General features: G+C 55.2%; 9 protein-coding genes across 9 annotated transcripts; 8 read left to right on the top strand and 1 right to left on the bottom strand.

Annotated features, from left to right (window-relative positions):
- Positions 1–803: 803 nt before the first annotated feature.
- B0T26DRAFT_703562 (uncharacterized protein) lies at positions 804–1,573 on the top strand. Its single transcript, XM_060441673.1, has 2 exons — positions 804–1,129; positions 1,203–1,573. Exons 1-2 carry the CDS (start codon positions 911–913, stop codon positions 1,413–1,415), a joined length of 432 nt encoding a protein of 143 aa, XP_060298596.1. The 5' UTR covers positions 804–910; the 3' UTR covers positions 1,416–1,573.
- A 1,725-nt stretch (positions 1,574–3,298) lies between these two features.
- On the top strand, positions 3,299–3,805 carry B0T26DRAFT_870690 (uncharacterized protein; the record flags this gene model as incomplete). Its single annotated transcript, XM_060447908.1, has 2 exons — positions 3,299–3,624; positions 3,698–3,805. Coding segments are annotated over exons 1-2 (297 nt in total), but the record flags the coding sequence as incomplete, so codon positions are not given.
- Positions 3,806–5,404: 1,599 nt separating this feature from the next.
- B0T26DRAFT_826495 (uncharacterized protein) lies at positions 5,405–7,112 on the top strand. Its single transcript, XM_060447434.1, has 2 exons — positions 5,405–5,764; positions 5,850–7,112. Exon 2 carries the CDS (start codon positions 5,853–5,855, stop codon positions 6,795–6,797), a length of 945 nt encoding a protein of 314 aa, XP_060298594.1. The 5' UTR covers positions 5,405–5,764; positions 5,850–5,852; the 3' UTR covers positions 6,798–7,112.
- An 859-nt stretch (positions 7,113–7,971) lies between these two features.
- On the top strand, positions 7,972–8,499 carry B0T26DRAFT_674348 (uncharacterized protein; the record flags this gene model as incomplete). Its single annotated transcript, XM_060439702.1, has 1 exon — positions 7,972–8,499. One exon carries the CDS (start codon positions 7,972–7,974, stop codon positions 8,497–8,499), a length of 528 nt encoding a protein of 175 aa, XP_060298593.1.
- Positions 8,500–8,797: 298 nt separating this feature from the next.
- Positions 8,798–9,424, top strand: B0T26DRAFT_674347 (uncharacterized protein; the record flags this gene model as incomplete). The annotated part of the gene is made up of 3 exons (XM_060439701.1): positions 8,798–8,911; positions 9,023–9,205; positions 9,236–9,424. The coding sequence occupies 3 exons, from the start codon at positions 8,798–8,800 to the stop codon at positions 9,422–9,424; spliced, it is 486 nt and encodes a 161-aa protein (XP_060298592.1).
- Positions 9,425–9,935: 511 nt separating this feature from the next.
- B0T26DRAFT_771523 (uncharacterized protein) lies at positions 9,936–11,744 on the bottom strand (the record flags this gene model as incomplete). Its single annotated transcript, XM_060446549.1, has 3 exons — positions 9,936–10,966; positions 11,020–11,084; positions 11,200–11,744. The coding sequence occupies 3 exons, from the start codon at positions 11,742–11,744 to the stop codon at positions 9,936–9,938; spliced, it is 1,641 nt and encodes a 546-aa protein (XP_060298591.1).
- Positions 11,745–13,388: 1,644 nt separating this feature from the next.
- On the top strand, positions 13,389–14,039 carry B0T26DRAFT_750038 (uncharacterized protein; the record flags this gene model as incomplete). Its single annotated transcript, XM_060445175.1, has 2 exons — positions 13,389–13,732; positions 13,808–14,039. The coding sequence occupies 2 exons, from the start codon at positions 13,389–13,391 to the stop codon at positions 14,037–14,039; spliced, it is 576 nt and encodes a 191-aa protein (XP_060298590.1).
- A 372-nt stretch (positions 14,040–14,411) lies between these two features.
- Positions 14,412–16,157, top strand: B0T26DRAFT_703550 (uncharacterized protein). Its single transcript, XM_060441672.1, has 3 exons — positions 14,412–14,948; positions 15,071–15,504; positions 15,558–16,157. Exons 1-3 carry the CDS (start codon positions 14,908–14,910, stop codon positions 15,710–15,712), a joined length of 630 nt encoding a protein of 209 aa, XP_060298589.1. The 5' UTR covers positions 14,412–14,907; the 3' UTR covers positions 15,713–16,157.
- B0T26DRAFT_870687 (kinase-like domain-containing protein) lies at positions 16,138–17,484 on the top strand. The gene is made up of 5 exons (XM_060447907.1): positions 16,138–16,700; positions 16,765–17,044; positions 17,111–17,222; positions 17,277–17,346; positions 17,407–17,484. The coding sequence occupies exons 1-4, from the start codon at positions 16,236–16,238 to the stop codon at positions 17,281–17,283; spliced, it is 864 nt and encodes a 287-aa protein (XP_060298588.1). The 5' UTR covers positions 16,138–16,235; the 3' UTR covers positions 17,284–17,346; positions 17,407–17,484.
- The last annotated feature ends 1,593 nt before the right edge of the window (positions 17,485–19,077 follow it).

Raw genomic sequence — 19,077 nt, 5'->3', positions numbered from 1 at the left:
GGTGGCGTAGAGAGGCTGCCTCTTCTCTTCTACCGTGAGGTTGCCGAATGTTTCTCGAATGGGGATTGGATTTAGCTAGCCTACGTCCGTGTCAAAATGGGAGATGGGAATTGACCAATCGGATAAACCTCGGATTCCTTAAGCCGCAGAATACCGAGCGCGGCGAGCAGCCCGCCGGAGGGCCGCCGGAGGCAACGTTCAGCGACCCCTTCCTGACTTGCCAGGTAGCTCATTTTGTAGGGGGTAACGTTTATAACAGACAGACTGACTGACTGACTGACTGACTGACTGACTGACTGACTGACTGACTGGCCGACTGACCGACCACAACTGACAGCCTTCCTGACGGGTGTAAAATTATTACAACTCAGGCCCCGAAGACGAAGATGTGATCAGACGCTTTTCCTCCGCCCGTCTTGCTTGACCTGACTGCCCGCCTTCAACGGTCGTTGACAGCCCTCGTGTATGGATTGGCCTTATCGATATATGGTAGTCTAACTACATTTGGCTAGCCTACAGTAGTACGTACCTACGTACGTAGTCCGGGCCGTGATCCAAATCGGTGGGGGTGGCCCGGATCGGGTGCGGTCGAGCCCGGTGGTCTGGCCCTCAAAAAAAGCTTGCGCTCCGCTGTGCACCAAACCACCAGCGGTCGGTCTGCGCGAACTGGTTCTGACTGTCCAACAGTCCCCCGAGCGCGTGCGCGTGCGCGTATATCCCCGCTGCATCACGGTCCCGCGCATTAATTAAGAGGGACCGTCTACTCGGGCTGTAGGAATTGTCTTCTAGACTGTAGGCACACCAAAAAGGTACAATTGGCCATCGCACCAAGCCACTAGCCCAGCCAAAATCGGATTTTTCACCTTAAAAAGCCTAGTTACCTTAACCAACTTTGACAACGCGATGAAGAATGCAGTGGCGCGTGTTTACCCTGATGCAGACCCTCAAACCTATATTTTCCACATCAACAGTATCATACTCGGAGCCGTGCCAACGTGGGAAAAGCAGTCCCCGGCCCCCCTGCAGCCCTGCACCAGCCAGTTCAGTATGCAGTACGGCATGCCGTGCAGTCATGACCTTCTTGAACGATATATGCATGGCCGGCCCCGCATTGAACAGGGCATGGAAGGTAAATTGGTCCTCAAAAGTTGCATTTTCACCCATACTAGTGGTTGGAGAGATCCATACGTGACGGGGACCAGTATATGAGCTTCTACGAATTCGACCGTGTTACTCGCCTACGGGGCAGGCCGCGAGGCTCGACCGCATTCGCCCCGGACCCCCGAGCTCCCCGGTCTACGGCTCCGTTGTCCACAGAGCCGTCGACAACGGCACCGACACAGACCCCGACAGCCACATCGACTGGCCGGGCAAGCGGCTTGAATCCTTCCATTCGCCAGCAGCCCTCAGTATAGGAGGGTGTCAGCCTACAACAGGAAGACAACAAGGACAACAAGGACCAAGAAAACACCATGGAAATCCTCCTGCGCAGGCACAACGAACTGTGAATGGCCTCACAGCCCCGCCTGCTCGCGGCGGCCGCGGCGGTAAGGCACAGGGAACCCGGGCAACAAAAGGAGGTCCTGGCAGCCGGGGCGGCCGTGTTGCCTCGGCATCGCGGACATCTACCTCACGGGCTTCATCTGGGACGCCTGCCTCAACGCCCACGGCGCGTATGAGGGGAGGGGGCATTACAAAGGCTTCTACACGCGATGCAACGGCCCGTCGTACTACTAGGGCTTTGGCTGCAGCGTTTGACGCCCAACAAAGCAGTGATCTTGACGATGCGTAGGTAAGGCAGGTTTTTATTGCATTTTTGGGCACGTTATGTAAGCAATTATACACGTTGAGCCGCCGGCTTTTAATGCAGAAGTGAACGATTTGAGCGAGTTTTACGGCCCTGAAAGAGAATTACTGCATTTGGAAGCATGTTGACGTTGGCGACGGCGGCGAGGTGTAATTGCGGTGCGAGGATGTATGTGCGATTGCTCTTAACTTGGGTGCGCTAGCTTCATCCCAGGACTTAGCCTCTTTTTTGGTGCGAAAAGTGGGGGTTTAATGGCTTGGCGCCAGGGCGCCATGTACCTACAGTCTAGAAGACGTTGCCTACAGTCCGAGTAGACGGTCCCAATTAAGATGCCTTCTTACCCCGAGTAAAAATAACTGTTGCGCAAGCGCAAAACTACCCACCTTACCTAGCGTTGCGCGAAAAGCGATAGGCGCAAATAGCCTCGAGGGGCGCAAATAGCCTCGAGGGGGTATTAATGGGCGTATTTAAGTACCTAACGCGCGGATTGTGTTGTAGGCGCAAAATCGTGTAGGCGTAAATAAGAAGCCTCAATTACTAATTATTACTGGAAAAGTGGAGGGGAGGGGGCCTTGCAGGCTCTTGTAGACGGTAAGCCCGATGGTAACACAGAACATTCTCTTAGTCATCAATAGGCGGTTCAAGATTCAGCCCTTGAGTCTACCTTCGCAAATGTATTTATTTAGACAAACTGATAGCCATAAATGTTTTTTTCTATGCCATACCTCCCCATGCTATTATCGACTGTCCACAATCTCTCTCTCTTCAAGAATCCGACTCTTTCGACCAAAATTGCCTACCTCACCTATCGTTGCCTCTGTTAAAACATGGATCCGCCAAAGCGCAAAGTCCCTCTTGAACCCGGACAGCGTCGGTCTCCCAGCCCGCCAGGTCCGAGCACGTCTAGCCTTCAAGAAGGTCAGAATTCCATCTTGGCCACGGCCAGTGACAAAGATTGCCGCGAGGACGTCCCAGAAAGTGGTAAGGATATTGCCCAATAGATGAGCCCACACTCGGGGCCGTGCTGAACCCCCCTCCCCCGACATAGACGCTGGACACGAGCCGGCTCAGCATACATTCGACGATGACGACTCTGAGTCCGAATACCAGGGCATCTTTGCACTGCGAGTGCCATCGATGGTACAGGTACCGACTGGGCACTACCAACACGGAGTCTCTGATGCGCAAAAGCCCTTCCCACACTCCAGGATGTCCAAGACTCTGCCTGACCCGGTCCCGACAGTCCGCGGCGTTGACGCGGCAGTTGAGTCCCGCAGCTCAGAGACGCTGGATGAGGGCCGAGGAAGCGACTCCGACGAGAGCGACACCATGTCAGACACTACCATCCGCACCGATTCATCGCTCGTCGAGACATTCCGAGCCTTCACGGCGCCATTGACCCCTCAGCTGCTCTATGTTTTGACGTGCATGAAGGGGGAGGTTGATGATCGCATTAGGTCGAGACTACAGTCAGTAGTAGCTAATCCGCAGGGCACGCGGCAGCGCCCCGCGGGATCAAATTCCGATCTCGGTTCCCAAGCTTCATGTTTCCTACCCGGGGTTTCGAAATCTGCGCATGGTTCCGGCAGCTATAATGGAGGCTCTCGGCAGCAGCCAGCCCGTGGCATGGGGGGCGACGGCCATGATTCCGATGCGGACGATGGCGATGACGAGGAAAGAAACAAGCAGTCGGTACCGACGTTAGGAGACTGTCCCAAAGGAGGTCTTGCTTGTATCTTCTTCAAGAGATACCCCGCCAGTGAGAACCTGTCCGGGGCGTGCCTTGGGCCGGGCTGGCCTTCAGTGCACAGGGTGAAGTGAGTTGAAACTGTCTCTAATAATAAATATGATGCCCCAATGGCGACTGACAATGACGACACCACTCAAAAGGGAACACATCTATCGGATTCACATGCAAAAAGGCTCTCCTTGTCCCAGATGCCGCGAAGTATTCGACACAAGCGGGCATCTGGATCTCCACCTCCAACAGAACGTCCGCTGTGAGTTGAGCGCCTCGTTGAATGAAGAGGAGGTACTCTTCATCAATCACGAGCAGGAGAATAAGCTTAGAAAACGCACCCGGAAAGGTGCGGCACAGGAGCGCTGGGCCGGCATCTTTCAGGTGGTGTTCCCAGATGTCCCCGAAAATGAAATCCCATCTCCATGTAAGGTGGCCTTGAGAAAAGAAATCACCATCATTTCAGTGTGCTGATTAGTCCATAATGTGATTGACAGGCTACGATCCTATCACCACCCTCCCGTCCTCAGACTTGACGACGTTTCATAGCTTCCAGACGCACCTCCTCAGGGAGCTCCCAAACCGCATTTCCCGCGGTGTTGGCGGCGGTCTCGAAAGACGCGTGACTGAGGTGTGCATCGGGACAATCGGGGAGGTTTTTGCAGAGTTCATGTCAACGTTGCAGTTCACCCCTCAGAACCCGAATAGGTCCCGCAATCCGGAGGCTACTTCCATACTTCCTCCGGGATCCAGTGAAGCGTTGTCGCAGAGAGACCAGGAGTTCTTCTCTCTAGGCCCTTCTCTTTCCCCTTCCTCTACGCGTTCAAGCTCAGCCCAACTGGCAGCATCCACCTTTGGAGTGGACAGCGGCTTGGTCCAGAGCTCACACGATCACCGGTCCACGTGCGAGGATGCGGATTGTATTTTCAGCGACCCCCTCGCCCACACCCGACCGTGGCAGACGCCCGGCGCCTCTGGCGAGCACACAGGCGCGGTCGTTGAAATGACGAACACGTCGGGATCAAATTTCCATGATGATGAGCGGCAACCGGAGTTTACCTCATTTTGGGTTTCGGGGGGTTTCTCACGGGGTAGCTGAAACGGCTTTCTCAGTTGCTCATGTAAGGTGGCACTTGAAGGTACATGTTGTACTTCGCACAGTTTAATAATTTCTTTCTAGCAATATCAACTTCAATACGAGCGCCTATGTGAAGCACCGTGATTGACCCCGAGATCTTCATTTTGGATGTTATTTGATGGTAGTCGGAAACCAGGCTGTTTTTACGGAATGTTCTCGTTACAAGGTTGCTGACTGGCAGATCTGGCCTGGGTAGCGCTGGGGGGACCTGCAGCAGAAACCTCAGCCCTCGACACGTCACCATCTGCTTTGAGTGCACGCGATGATGACCTTCTGTGGGCAGGAAGAGAATGACTGGATTTCTTGCAGGAAGTCTAATTTCTGTGCCACAGTGGAATATATATGTGGAAGTGGTGTGGTGGCCTGGACTGGTGGATCCCAGATACACCTATGCGTCGGCTCGGGCGCATTAGGCTGGGTTCCGGCCTGATCCCTACGAACCCACCCCCACACTCACAACCAACGTGGCTGGAACTGGACAAAAATGTTCCAGGTCCGCAACCGGATGAGGGGTCGGGTTCTTGCCGCCTGAAGGTGGAGGTTGCGATGAGAATTCAGTCCAGGTCTTGGGCCAATGACGTGCTGCCGTGGGGCACTCCCCCGTTCAGTACCTCTAGGACTCCACCGGCTCAGCCACAGACCCCTGCATCCAGCGGGAAAGCTTCTCTTAATTGTATCTCTGGCCGCGTATATCTTTCCCACAGCCTGCACCTTGGACGGAAGTGACTCGACTGGCTCCTGACCCATGTCCGTGCCCGGCGCCTCATGTTTCACGCCCTAACCCCAGTATACTATCAGCGATCAGGTGTGTCAAAATATATATATTTTCGGTCACCATTCGCCCTCTATCATAGGCTCGAGAGCAGCGCCCGCTCTCCCTCTCACGCCGCCCCAAATACTCTGTTAACCGTGGCGGTTGAGCTTAAGGGGCAAGTGCGCCACCTAGTTCTCACGGCCATCTCGAGCCCCCTTTCCCCGCCAACTCGGGCAGAGCAGATGTCCCATGCGCACCTCCCTGGCCGTGAACAAGGTAATAGCCAGTCGAAAAATTTGCGGCTAAGCGAAACTTAATTTATGACAAGTGAGTAGTTTTGGACCTAGTTTCTCAGGGTCGATACCCTAACCCTGTCTGTGGAATTTGATTGAATCTAACGGTAGTGGGGTAGAAGATGGATTACCAAAAAATGACACTTTTTCACGACCAAGGAGATTCGGCCCGGACCCTGCCGGACCCCTCTCCTGACCCCTCCACCATCGTGCGCGCCGTTAACAGCCATCAACCCCCCGAGCCAACCAAGGATGAGCTGAAGACGGTTACATTGCACTGCTCTACAGAGAGCGCCGCCAGGGCTGATCAGACCCCGTACCTTTCTGCCTGCGTCGGGCACAAAAAAGTCATCCCGCGGTGGAAGCCGGGCTCAGACCTCCGCTTCGCCTTTTGGGAAAGCAGCTTTCCGCCCTCGCACAACGCTAAACGTGTGGAAAAGGCACTCACTGTTGCCGTAGACGACTGGAGCAGGAGAAAGGTTGTGCAACTCCGGCGCGTAGTCCTGGACGAGCCCCATGTCTTCGTCGTCGCCTACAGTGCCCAGAAGCGCCAACACTATGCCGAAGCATTCTTTCCCGACAGCGACAAACGGGTATTGCGTATTTTCGAGGAAGCTCTGTCAGTGAAGTGCGACGGCTTCTTAGCCGAAATCCTGCGCCATGAGCTCGGCCATATCCTCGGTCTTCGCCACGATAACGCTGGCGTCGCGGAAGGTGATTGTCCTTCGGCTGCGTTGACGCCCCCCAACCCGGACTCCATCATGATGTCCCCCCTCGCCGCCAAAGGCATACAAGAATCGGATTTCGAGGCGCTCAAAATGCTTTACAGTATGGACGATAATGGCACGCATGCCGGATTCCAGGTTGTAACGATCGATCCGTATACGCTGGAGTCACCGAGCTACGGATATTCCTCAAAGATTCTGCATGGGAAGGCCAGGCATGTTAGCGTTGGGGCCCGGGCTACCCATGCGCAGCATAAAACTATCAACCTAGGCCTAGTCTCGATTTTTGTCTGCTTTTTTCTCTTTTTCGCTTCGAACGCAAGGATCGTCGTGGTCTTCTAGTCATGAGGGCGGGTACTGTATGAGCAGGTTGTAGATAATACATGAGGGCTTGGGAATGGATGATTTGGTGTCTCAAGGATGGTGGCTTCTTGTTGCAGCAAAAGCCATGCCTCGGAAAAGTTTGTTTAGACTCGGAAAAGTTTGGTTAGACTCGGAAAAAGTAGAGTAACGGTCCTGTGGCGACGCAACCGTGGACAGGCTTGGTTCAACTTAGAATGGGAGTGACTGGTGATAGAATGATCATCAATAGTCTTTCAACAGACCTATGTAGTTTATAAGTCTTCGTATTCTCTTCTTCCATGTGTAAACATGCGCTACATACTACAAACGTCTCCCCAGAGTTCGCAGGCCCCTATTCCCAGGAACAGCGCAGGCCCTTTCCCGAACAACAGTGTTGTTAATTGTTCATCTTGTACTCTAAGCCCTAGTTTCTCAGAACAACAGAATTGTTCTTGCTGCCCGTCCAATACCGCCTCCCAGCTTGCCCTCACCGCAGCTACAAGACCAAATCCCTAGCAGCGGCCAGCCCTGCTTCTTCTCCCAAAACAAATCTGGCCTTCACCAAACTCATCTTTCCAGCGCTGCCAACCTTCACTTTTCTCAATATATTAGTGTGACGTGACACATACTTTACTTCTATCTCACGTCAAGCACCTATTGAGTTCCCTCTTTCACGCGACTTCAGTGCATAGCCTTTTCTTTAGCCGTTGGCAATCCCAAGTGAGTAACTCCAAGTACACACTCTCTGTACAACGCCTTTCGCATCCATCACATTTTCCCAACATTCCGCCTGGCGCACAAGTCCTGTCCGGCATCAGCTACATCCTTTGCCCTACATCCCAGAAGACACAGCAAATTAACTACTTTCTGATAGTCGTACGAAACTGGGCTTCATAGTCAGAGGCCACCTCTGACAATGGACGTCATCCGATTCCCAAATACCCTAGGAGGATTGCCGACTGTTCAACTGCAATGCATCATCCAACCGTTCCACCTTCGGGGACTTCTTCGCCCCTTTTACCGTCAAGGATCTCTGAAGCCATTCTCAGGGTCACTCATCTCGCTTTTTACCTGCGCCATCAGACCTGATTACGCCACCTCTGCTATCGGCTAGATCGTCGAGTCAAGCACAAGCATCTCTACCGATTCCACCCTTGAAGGCACTTCGGCTAGCATGGAGGACTCTGTTGTTGCGGTGACGAAAGTCCCACAGACGACGGTAGCCGCAGATGATCAGGACCATAATATTGAGCTTGTAGCCTCTAGCGCTTTCGAGAAGCCACAGACTGCGGCTGTCACAGACGAGCAGGACCATGAAATCCAGCTTGTGGCTTCTAGCGTTTCCGACAAGAACTTTGAACGACATATTCGCACCGATGACTACGACAGCATCTGCTGGACTGAATCTATTCTCGACAAGTCGGAAGAAGAGCTGGTGCGCGAGAATCTCGCGAGCTCTTGGCATGAGGCCTACGCGGCCGGTGGCGATGACGCTGCAAACCAAGGCGAACTGAATGCAGAGAGGAAACACGCCATTAATGACGACGTCAATGACGACCTCCATAAAGACCTCAGTGGAGGTCTCGATAACCACATGGAAGACGTCGAGGATGATAATACTGCCGCCGACAGGTCAAAATGCTTTGAGGGCCCCAATATAATAGGGTTGTTTACAAACAACCAAGAGGGGATATGCCTCTAACGTGTTGTAATCTAGTGTTATTTATCCTTCTTTCCTTGTCGCCACCCCTAAATAAACTGGCCTCCTGCCCTCCCTGGTCTAACGGGGGGCGTTCTTTTCTCCTTTTCGTAGCTATTTTGGAAGTAATCTACACTCTTTTCACCATGACCTAGGCCTCCCGGCCTTGGGCACGAGCCTGTGCCATTCTCAGATATATCGACTATCCGATATTCCCACGCAAAAATTGCTAAGTAGCTCACGGTCACAATATTGGGAAACTATTATCTACGCCGTAGTTGATTAACTAAGCTCGTTACATATGGCCATGGCAGCTGATCTGCACTGTGCTGCGCGCAGGCAAACAGGGAGGCTGTCTGCCGGCCCGAGATCATGGAAATGGGACTGCCTCGTCGTGAAACTAACACTGGTGACTGTGGGTTAGTTTGCCACATTTCCCCTCCCCTACCGGATTGCGACACAGATTAAACTCCCTCTCTCTCTTCAAGAGCCAACAACTCAACACCAAACATACCAACCCAGCCAGCCACCCTTTATCCCCGCCGCGTACGTCGCGGGCCAGGACCCGTGGGGCAGCAGCAGCGGGTCGGCCGTCGGCACGGCGCTGGGCTTCGCGTGCGAGGCGCTCGGCACCGAGGCTGAGGGCAGCATCGTGTGCACGGCCGAGCGCAGCAACCAGTGCGCGCTGAAGCCGACGGCCGGGCTTGCCGTGAGTGTTTTTTTGGTTGTTTCATTCGAGGTTTTTGTACTGACCAAAGATGTGTGGGTTAGGTTTGGCCTCTCTTTCTTTGGCGGCCTTTTCTCAGGGGAGGACCTCGTTAGGTTTGCCTACGTGTTCGAGCAGGCGACGCAGGTCTGGCGCCAGCGCAGGCCCATCTACATTCCTGCGGCCGAACTCCCAGGTGCGAATTGGAGGGAGGCGGTGTGAACGACTAAGAATCGTTGGTTGGATTGCGTTGTTCTGGAATATTATTGAGTAAAAAGAGGCTGCTTTACGTTACATGAAATGACGAACATGTTGCTGAGAGCGAGGTATGACTTTGAAAAAGGATCCAGATTTCTGGAAATGACATCGGATATTGGACCAAGTTTGGGAAATTGCTCTCTTTCAATGTTCCCCTGCCTGTTTAAGCATAACCACACCCTAAAAGAGCCTAGCTTGATCAGAGCTGCGTGTTCTTTGTCTCCTGGTGCCCTTCTCCCGTACACTCAACACGACGACGGCGACCCATCCTGTCTCACTCCGCGATGGCCACACTGCCAACCTGTCGCCTAGATTTGAGCCGCTTTGATTCACATTTCAAGCCATAGTCGGCAAACTCCGAATGCCCCATATATAGCTGAACTTCAAATACCCCCTATATAGTTGAACTTCGAATACCCCCTGTACGGCTGAACGGTGTTTTCTTTATCCTTTTTCTTGAAGTATAAGAAAGCCTTCATTCGTGTTTTACTAGACCTGATTTGAGCAGACAATTCAATTCGCTGTCGACTTCGATCAAGTTCAACACAACCCTTACGGCCAGCACATCGACGACACTCGCCGCAGTGGCCGTACCGCGGGCTAGTAGCGGGTTGGTGGCCGTGTCGTTAGAGTCCCAGGCCTTCCAGGGCACCGACTTGCTGCGTATGGCGTTCCACATGTCGGCGCGCAGGGTGGCGGCCATCTTCTCCAGCACGGCGTCGCGGCGCTGCCCCGCGTCCTCATCGCCGTCACCCGCGAACACGTCCGGGAACCGCCAGTTGTGGTACACATTCCCGTGCGGCGGCCGCACACGTGGCCCGTCGCCCTGCGCCGCAAAATACAGCGCGCACAACCGGCACGTTGGCTTGCTCGAGCCGATGTACCGCCCAAACTCGGCCTCGCGGAAGAACTGCAGCGGTTCCTCCTCGTCTTCTTCCGAGTGGCTCGCCGATGCTTGGCGCTGCGCGCGCCGGACGGCGTCGTCGACGAGGACTTCGGCGTGCACGATGGGCCGGAAGTGCGACTGGTGCGTCACCTCTTGGATGCGCTTGTCGACGCCCCACGCCTTGAGGTCGGCCGTGTTCCTCCGGTACGCCTTGAATTCACCGCCGCCGCCGCCGCCGCCGCCGCCGCCGCCGCCAGCAGACTTTTGGGCTTGGATCATGCTGTGCAAGATGCGGTCGGCCGATTTGCGGATGCTCGGCGGGTCGCGCTCTGGGCGGCTTGACGGGAGGGGCACGACTTGGACGTCGGCACCAAACAGCTCGGGCCAGTATTTGCGGGCTGACAGCAGGATTTTGACGGCAAGAAAGTACGACCGCAGCCGGCCGATGCAGTGGTATGCGTCTTCCCAAGGGCTCCCGAGCGGCTCGTCTACGCTGCGTTGGGCGGCCTTGTTGCCACGTTTTGCCTGCGTCGCGATGCACTTCTCGCGAACAAAGGTTTCGAGTTCGCCGTGGAAGAGATCGTCGAGCGTGTACATTAGAGTCTGGGTTTGAGTTGCGTCTGTGGGCCACGGTGAGAGCGCGCCCGGCAGAGAGGGAAGCGGCAATACAGACACTCATCTTCGCTCATCCCTGGCCTTGTCTGGGCAAACTGGGCCAGGTCCTTGATGGTGCTGAGGCTTCGCGAAGCTGTGCTCACTGTGGTAGGTTAGCGTCTTGCTACTCGGTCCAAGTCCATAACATGGGTACCAATAATATGGGTCCCAACCTCCCTCAGAGTCATCTGAACCGTACTCGTCTGCGTTAGAATTCTCATCCTGGGAGCCGTCTGCGTCGTATATATCGTCGAGACATATTCCGAGTTCCTTAGAAAGCCGCTCAACGTAGAGCTCTATCCTTCCCCGGTTGAATCTGACAATCCTCGTCAGAATTTCAGAGTACAGCGCGCGTCGTGGATTTGCGATGGCCAGTTTGACATCGCTTTTAGACGAGCCGGAAAGGGCTTGGAAGATGCCAGTGATGTAGCCTCTGACAGCCCCCAGCTCGGCAGCAGTTCTCTGGTTCGATGCAAACCAGTACTGGACTGTGCCAAGCCGGATGACCCCGAATGACGTGACTGTTTCTCCTCCGCGCTGGCTGTCGCAGATTTGGCAGAGCTTGTCGACAAAGCAGCAATATGTATGCTCTAGACTCTTTGGCGTATCGACTTCGTAAGTCACCGCCTCGACGCTGTTTCGAATGCAGTACCGTGGCACACAGCACAAGATGACGACGGGCTCGTAGAAGCGCTTTCGGAGGGCCGCCGGTAGCGGGATAATGTCAGACGGGGGGAGGTTCATTTTGTTGGTCGGATGTGGTGCAGTGGGCTTGGACTGTATTAAGGTTCTAAAATACTGATCTTAAAAGTGTCTGTGCGAATGCGAATTCGAGGTAGCAGACAAGTCTCTGTTGATGAGGAGTTCCTTGAGACCTTATACTTGCTAAAGTTGACCACGAGAGCCTGGCATTTTCTTGACAACTGGAATATCAGTATCATCCTGTATTTCGTCCGGAGTTCAGCCCAGACGGATATCCCGACTGGTTCTTGCTCGCTTCAGATGTGGTTACACGAGCCAATGGTTGAAGGGGCATATAAGGCAGCAATGTGAGCCTCTGAGGCTAGTGCCCTGCACCCAATCATCGACCAAGCCACCCGCACACTAGCAGCCGATAGAATGTTCAAGAATAGCAGGGCATGTTCTCTCCCTCTGTGTTGGTACAAGTTGGTACAAGTTGATGAAGCCTTTCGGGTGCTTTTCTCGGTCAGTCTCGCGCCCGGCAGAGACCCGATTTTCCCTCGGCAACGGTTGGCCAGCTCACGATGATGTGACCAATTGTAATTGGCGGACAGGTTGATGACCCCCTTGACAACTGCGATGAGGCACCCCGCTAACTGGTTTTGGAATTTCATGGCCGTGTTTCCCTTTGCGGCCAACTGAGGCCCACCGACCCACCGACCCACCGACCCCCAGAGTTGCTGGGAGGGGAGAGCTGGAGAGTTCAGGGAGTCCCCCAAGGGGGCGCGGTTCTCGTTAGCATGTCATGGCTGGCTGCCTACAAAGTCTAAAGGCAGTCTTGAGAGAAGTATTTGAGACCCGACCTCGCCCAAGGAGAGGGGATCCTGTTGCTCGATTCCCATCTATGGGCGCAGGGGTCTTTTTTTCTGTTGTGTTGATGGAGCATGGCCGTATATATCTCGAAGAGGCCCGTCAGTCCAGCACATCACCAGAGGTTCGGCATTATTGAAGCAGCATATGGAAGTGTTTTTGCTACTGTCTCTGACGTGCGCAATCCTGTGCCTCGACTCCGCCTGGACAACATCTCGCTTATCCCGGCGTAACTACCACGAGCCGCAGCTGCTCGAGCGCGAGGAGGTTGGTGGCACCCTTATGATGTCCCAAAACAACAGGAGTGGATGTGTGGTACTGACGCTGCCTAGAACTGCCAGCTTGGGACCCTTCGGCAGCGCCAATACACGTTCACATCACGCATGCCAACCCTGCCGGAGAGTGCGTCAAAGCCACGGGATTGACAAGACCAAAGCGCGGAATATGACCCAACAAAGTGACCAGAACCCGCAGTGGGTAGGTCCCGTCAGCACTGAGGACTCCCATGAGTACTCTTACGACGGAGAGTTCGGGATTGATCCCTGGCTGTTGACCCGAAACGAGAATGAGGCCCACACTGGCCTCGCTTTTGAGGGCCACACGTCTTCAGATTTGTCTGAGGAGCTCGCGGCGGCTGATGACGCGAGTTTTCACGCAATTGCGGGCTGCTCCCAGCAGCAGCAGCGAAACTGGCTACTGCATCAATACGCCGCCCCAGATGCCCCTTTTCCTCAAGCAGCATTTTCTGATAGCACCGAAGAGCTTCCTTACTACCCTCAGGCTCATGAAGCAGCTCTAGTTCATGTCGAATACGCTTGATGCGGTTCCTCGACCAACATGGCTGGCAACCTGCCTCAGTACCCGAGCAACCGGATGCCCGCGGCCCAGAACTTTCCTGAAAATTCCTTTGTTACATATCAACATGTTCCATTTTCTTGCAACGCCAACCCAGAGTATACCATGGCAAATCAGTACGCACAGCCCGGATACGCAACCACCCCCACCGAACCGGCACAGGTTTCCTACGACAACAGCGGCGGCCAGAGTAGTAGCGGTAGCGGCGGAGAGGAGGTAGACAATGAGCCTATTACGACACACGACGGAAAGTTGCGCTGCAACTGGCTGAATAAGAAGAAGGGGACGCGGTGCGACACAATCTGTGATCGGCCAGGCGAACTCACGTACGTCCAAACCCATGGCCATGAGTTCGACTTCAATATCTGTACAGTCTCGGCTAACATGTCTCATCTGGTTAGCAAACACCGCAAAAACCACACCCCGCGGGTGAAATGCGAGGTCCCCGACTGTCGCGCCCAAAGCAACACGTTCGCTGAGGAGAAGGAGCGCTATCGCCACTACGCGCAACACCATGCGGGAACCGTGTGGGCCGACCACCCCCGCGCCAGAGCCTTCATGATGGTCTGCGATGTTTGCGGGTACCGGGGTCGCAAGGACAACGTTAAGCGTCACCGGGAGAAGAAACACTGAGTGGGAACTGGCCTGGGCACCTTGTTCTGCATTCGCATTACTGTCTGTCGTCTGTTGCGTTGCTTGGCTTGCAGAGTGTGTTCTTTTATTTCCTATCCTTTTTTCCCCTTTTCTTTCGTCTGTTGAAGGTCTGTTGCCGTCTGCGTCTGTTTGCGGTGTTAATTTGCCGAATTTACTTGTCATAACTAACGAAAAATTCTTTCCATTTCTTCTCTTTCATAACTTTCGTTATTCTCTCGACGCCACGAAGAAATTGACTGGCTAGTGGCGAGGGTCGGGTGGCTGACGGCCTTGTTCGCAGAATTAGTTCTAGACTAGAAGCTCTGGTTATGTCCCGTTTTTACCCACACTACATACCCGGCATTGAGCGTCAGATGAACATGCACACCAAGCCCGGCGTCACCTGTTGCCTGGGCTGAAACAGAATGGCGTCGGGGTTGAGCTTGGCGCTACAGGGCTTGGCTTCCCCGCTGCCACCGTGGCACATTCCGAGTCGGGCAAATGAGATGCAGTGAACGGCAGGAGCTCCGAACAGAATTATCGGGGCTATTCCACTCATGACGTATTTGTCCTCCTTCCACTGGCAGTGACACGTCCAACCAGCGCCTGCCTCGTGCATCTTCGGCCGTGTTCAGCTACCTCTTGGAGCTGGCTGAAGCGGCTGAGTCCCGACCCCGCGACCTCGCATCGCTAGCACAGTGGCCACCTCTCCATTGCCTACAGAGACACACACCTAAAGAATGCCCGCCGCGCGTCAATTCCTTTGCGTTATAACGGAGATTTGGCCCCTCAATTGACATTTGCTGCCATCTCGCCCTTCGACACCCAGCTCAACTCGTGATCGTTTGCAACGAGTACAATTGCGACCATGAATTCGCTTCTGCGAGCCGTCATTTCGGCGCTGGCTATGTGAGTTGGCCCCCCCTCCCCCCAATTCATTTGCCATGCACACACCCGCTGCAAACCCGCAATACACTGCGCACGCAGTCTGCAGGGTCAAACTAACCGCTGCATGTCGTCCCGACCTGCAGCGCCGCCGCTGCCGTGGCCCAAGATGTCACATGCGACGCCCTGATTCCCGGCTGCACCACTGGCGACACCGCCGTGTCCGTGCCCGTGTCTAGCGTTGATGGCACCGTCAGCGCGCCTGAGCCCGCACTGACGTCCACCACGAGCACCGATGACGGCGCCGCCACCAACACGGCGGTCTCCGGCCCGGCGCTCACCGCGTCCCCGTCGCTGCAATCCGTGTCGGGCTGCGCGGCCGTTGTCAGCACCACGGACATTTGCAGCACCTGCGTCACGGCCGACTGCATCATCCTCGCCACCATCACCGTCAACACCAACTGCGGCTGCCCTGCTACACCTGCTACCATTTATTCGTCGCACCCCTGCGCGCTCGGCTGCGGCGGCCTCGGCTGCGGCACGGCCTACACCGTCGTCACGGCCACCGGCATCGAAGGCTGTGAGTGTGCTCTTTGTAATCATGGGAAATATCCATTGTGCTGACTGCGACAGGCGGCGTCACGGCTGTTGGTCCCAACCCCACCGAAGCGACCACCACCAGCGGCGGTCTGAACAATACCACTCTCGCGACGCCCTCTAAGCCGCCCACCACTGCCGTCGTTAGCTCCGCCGGCGCTGGCCGGCTGACGCCATTCAACCTGTGGTGATGGCGCCTTTTGCTGCTGATGTGGGTGATGATCAAGGTGGTTGTTATCTTTTGGCCTCGGGTTGGTCGTCGCATGATCGAATATGGTCCATGGCAAAATATATTCTTTTAAACTTGTAAAATGGACGGAGCAAGATAGAGAAATATGTTGCACTGCCTGCAGCTTGGTGATGTGTCTCTCGCACACTGTGGTCTTATGCAGTATTCCTCTAACCTCCGACGATTAAATTGCCATCGATAGTCAATTCATAGGATCAGGCTATGAGGGATTTGTCGGCCGACGCCGTTGCTCTTGGTAGTAGATGCCAGTGGGCTTTTATTGGATCTATTTGCGCCTCAATGGCTGCAGGTCGATTGTGTGGTGGCGGTGTAAAGTCATCCATCAGCTGAAGCCGGTCGGGCTCATATCTCTCACCGTGCCATCATACGTCCTGTTTCTACCAGACCCTTAGGCCAGTTGAGTGCCGACAACCGAATTTCAAAATTGCAATAGAACTGAAGGCCTGGTCGCGATAACTAACCGCATGTCCCAGGATGAACTATCTCTTCGCTTCTCCGCGGCAACCGCGAGCAAGAGACCCATCTCGCAACGAGCAACACCAGCACCGGTCCCCGACTTCGCATCCTTCCTAGTCGCCTTCATCGACATCTTTATGAGCGATGGCTTCTACACCGACTTTGGCGCGGCCGACGACATGGTGTGCGTCAAGGTCATGGGCTCCGACGCCCTGTTCGAGACGAAGCTGGTCGAGCCCCGATGGGAGATTATCCTGCGAAGCCAGCACGTTGTGCTCCGGCGCCCTAACCTTGCCATCGACGCCGCTACTAAGCGCTCCGTGGACCCCAAACTGGTCAAGGCCATCGTCACCGACCTGCGCGTCATGTACCATCCGGCGTTACGGCACCACCCCAACATCCTCGCCGTGCACGGTTGTGCATGGCTCAGCGAGCCGCGCCTCCTAGTCATCTCGGCATGTCCCGCCATCCTTGTCGAGTTCGCCGATATGGGCACCCTGAACCATTGCCTCACGAGCTGCTCGGAGCCGCTCGGAGCCGCTCGACTTGGACGCGAAGCTGCGACTCGCAGGCGGGATCGCCCGCGGCGTCAGCGCCTTGCACGCCTGCCGTATTGTTCACTGGGACCTCGGACCGGAAAATGTCTTGGTGACGAGGGGACAAGACGGAAAGCTCACGGCGAAGCTCGCGAGCTTCGCCATGTCGCTTGTCTTGGACGAAGGCTGGTCTCCTGAGCCGTGGGCGGGGGGGACGCGCCACTGGATGGCTCCCGAATGGGGCACGGCGGGTACAGACGAGGAGCTGTATAGCACGGATGGTGAGTATGGATGCATGGGCGGTAGGCGATCATACCGATATGACATTGCGCTCGCCACGGCACTAGAGTCGTCATCTGTGGGCATCGAGAGGGCTGGAGAAATTCGCGCCCTCCTACAGTCGCTGCTCGGGCCGGCGAACAAGCGGTCTCTGGACCTGCTGCTTCGTTCCCAGGCTAAGTACGTGCGGTCAATAGCGCAACTATGTGTGGATAATGCTCATCCAGTCGGTAGCGACTAGCTTTTCGATCTCTCAGACGTGTCACTCCAGACACCTAGGGGAGGAGCCTTTTTGGACCGACCGGTGAGTGGCTTGGTGCCATGGGCGCTTACTGAGACATGACCCCTTACAAGAAATCTTCAGCTGTTTTTCGATTACTCTCTGCACCACCTACCATTGTATGCGCAGGGCCAGATTCTGGATTCTCTCTCCCAAATCGGGCTGCGCGAGGACGAAGATAGGCGGAGGAAAGCTGAAGCCTGCTACGTGGTCGCGGTGCTACACATCGAGGGCATAGGGTGCGAGCCTGCGGTGTCTCTTTCAATGTCGGCCGAGTTCTGGCATCGGGATCGTTTGTCCTCGTCCGAAAAAAAGACTGCCTCAAGCCATCCCTAGAGTGGACCAGTGTAGGCAAGTCTCGTCCTGGTTGCGCCGCGCGGCCGAGGCCGGTTCACCTTCGGCACAGGCCAGGTTTTACCCCATTTTCACTACGCTCATGGAAACACTGCGTCTCGAAGGGAACGGGGTAAGATTAGAGGCAAGTCTATTACTTTCTACCTACTCAAAACTGCGGTTCCCTGATTACTTGCCTCCCAGGAACGTGACGTCTCTGCGAAGGCCTTGGAGGAGCAATGGATCGCTTGGCTGTCCAACGCCACCGCGCCGTGATCCGTCACTGCCTCGGAGCATCTGCGCGAGATTAAACCGGTAGCTTGGGAGAAGGCCGTTCGATTGTTGCAGACATCGTTCTGTGGCATACGCATGGCACTATTTGGTGAGCCGCCGTCTTTCGAGAATCATATGAATCTGGTCGCGCCCGATGTGGTATCAGCCGCCGGCGACACGGCGCTCCATCTGGCCGCAACGCCGGGCAGATAAGAATTTTTGTGGGGGCTAGTTCTGGACACCAACATCTCCCGCGAGGGCGTCAACGGACAAAACGAGCGGGGGGGAACTGCACTGCTCCAAGCCACTAGGTCCGGCCACTATGCGTTTGTCCCATACTTTCTTAACGAATTTAAGGCGGATTCTAGCCTCAGCACGCTAAGCGGCGAGAACCCATTGCTTTGGCTGTCTTGGTTCCGGTTCAACAATGACAATGGCACAAACGTCATACTTTCGCTTGGCCAGCAGATGATCAGGAACGGCGCCGTGCTCGAGCAGATATGCACACAGAACACACTATACAATCCCCACTTCAACTGCACCGTGGGCCCGGGGACGCCCTTGCACTGGGCGGTACAGCGCAACGACCTCCCCCGTGGACCCAACTAGTTTGTGGCACAGGTCCAACTCTGTGAGCTGGTTCCTCGCAACGGGGCCTCACACCCCTTTGCCGCCCGGCTGGCACGGTAACAAACCCGTCACACTGCACCTGTCCGCGGGGTCGCCATCGGGCCAACAGCTGCCGGTCCAGAAGCACAATGGCCATTCGGCTCTCTACTACACCGTGTCACCGTGGGCCATCCACCAGCGCATGGCCGTGTACGGGCCCAACTTTCGCTCGCACCCGGGCGGCCAAGTCCGTGGGCACCACACAGAGTCATGGAGGACTCGGTGATCTGCAAGTGAGAACACCGCATACCATGCATTTCCTGTGGCGGAGCTAAAAAATACAAAAAAGCCAGTAACATGCCGCGGCACCTAGATATCAATTAAGTTCCACGTCGAATCAGCTTCCCGTCCTTGTCAGCGGAGGTACCCTGGAACCACCCCTTGAGCGTGCTATCCATATCCTTTTCGAACATCTGCTTTTCAAACAGGTCCACCAACTGGTCCACCAACTGGTCCAGAAGCTTCTCGAGCTCGTTCCCA

The sequence above is a fragment of the Lasiosphaeria miniovina genome (assembly GCF_030549165.1).
Source record: "Lasiosphaeria miniovina strain SMH2392-1A chromosome Unknown B0T26scaffold_3, whole genome shotgun sequence".
In the NCBI taxonomy this organism is placed as follows: Eukaryota; Fungi; Ascomycota; class Sordariomycetes; order Sordariales; family Lasiosphaeriaceae; genus Lasiosphaeria; species Lasiosphaeria miniovina.
The sequence above is the reverse complement of the archived record's forward strand: the minus strand, read 5'-3'. Positions and strand labels throughout refer to the sequence as shown.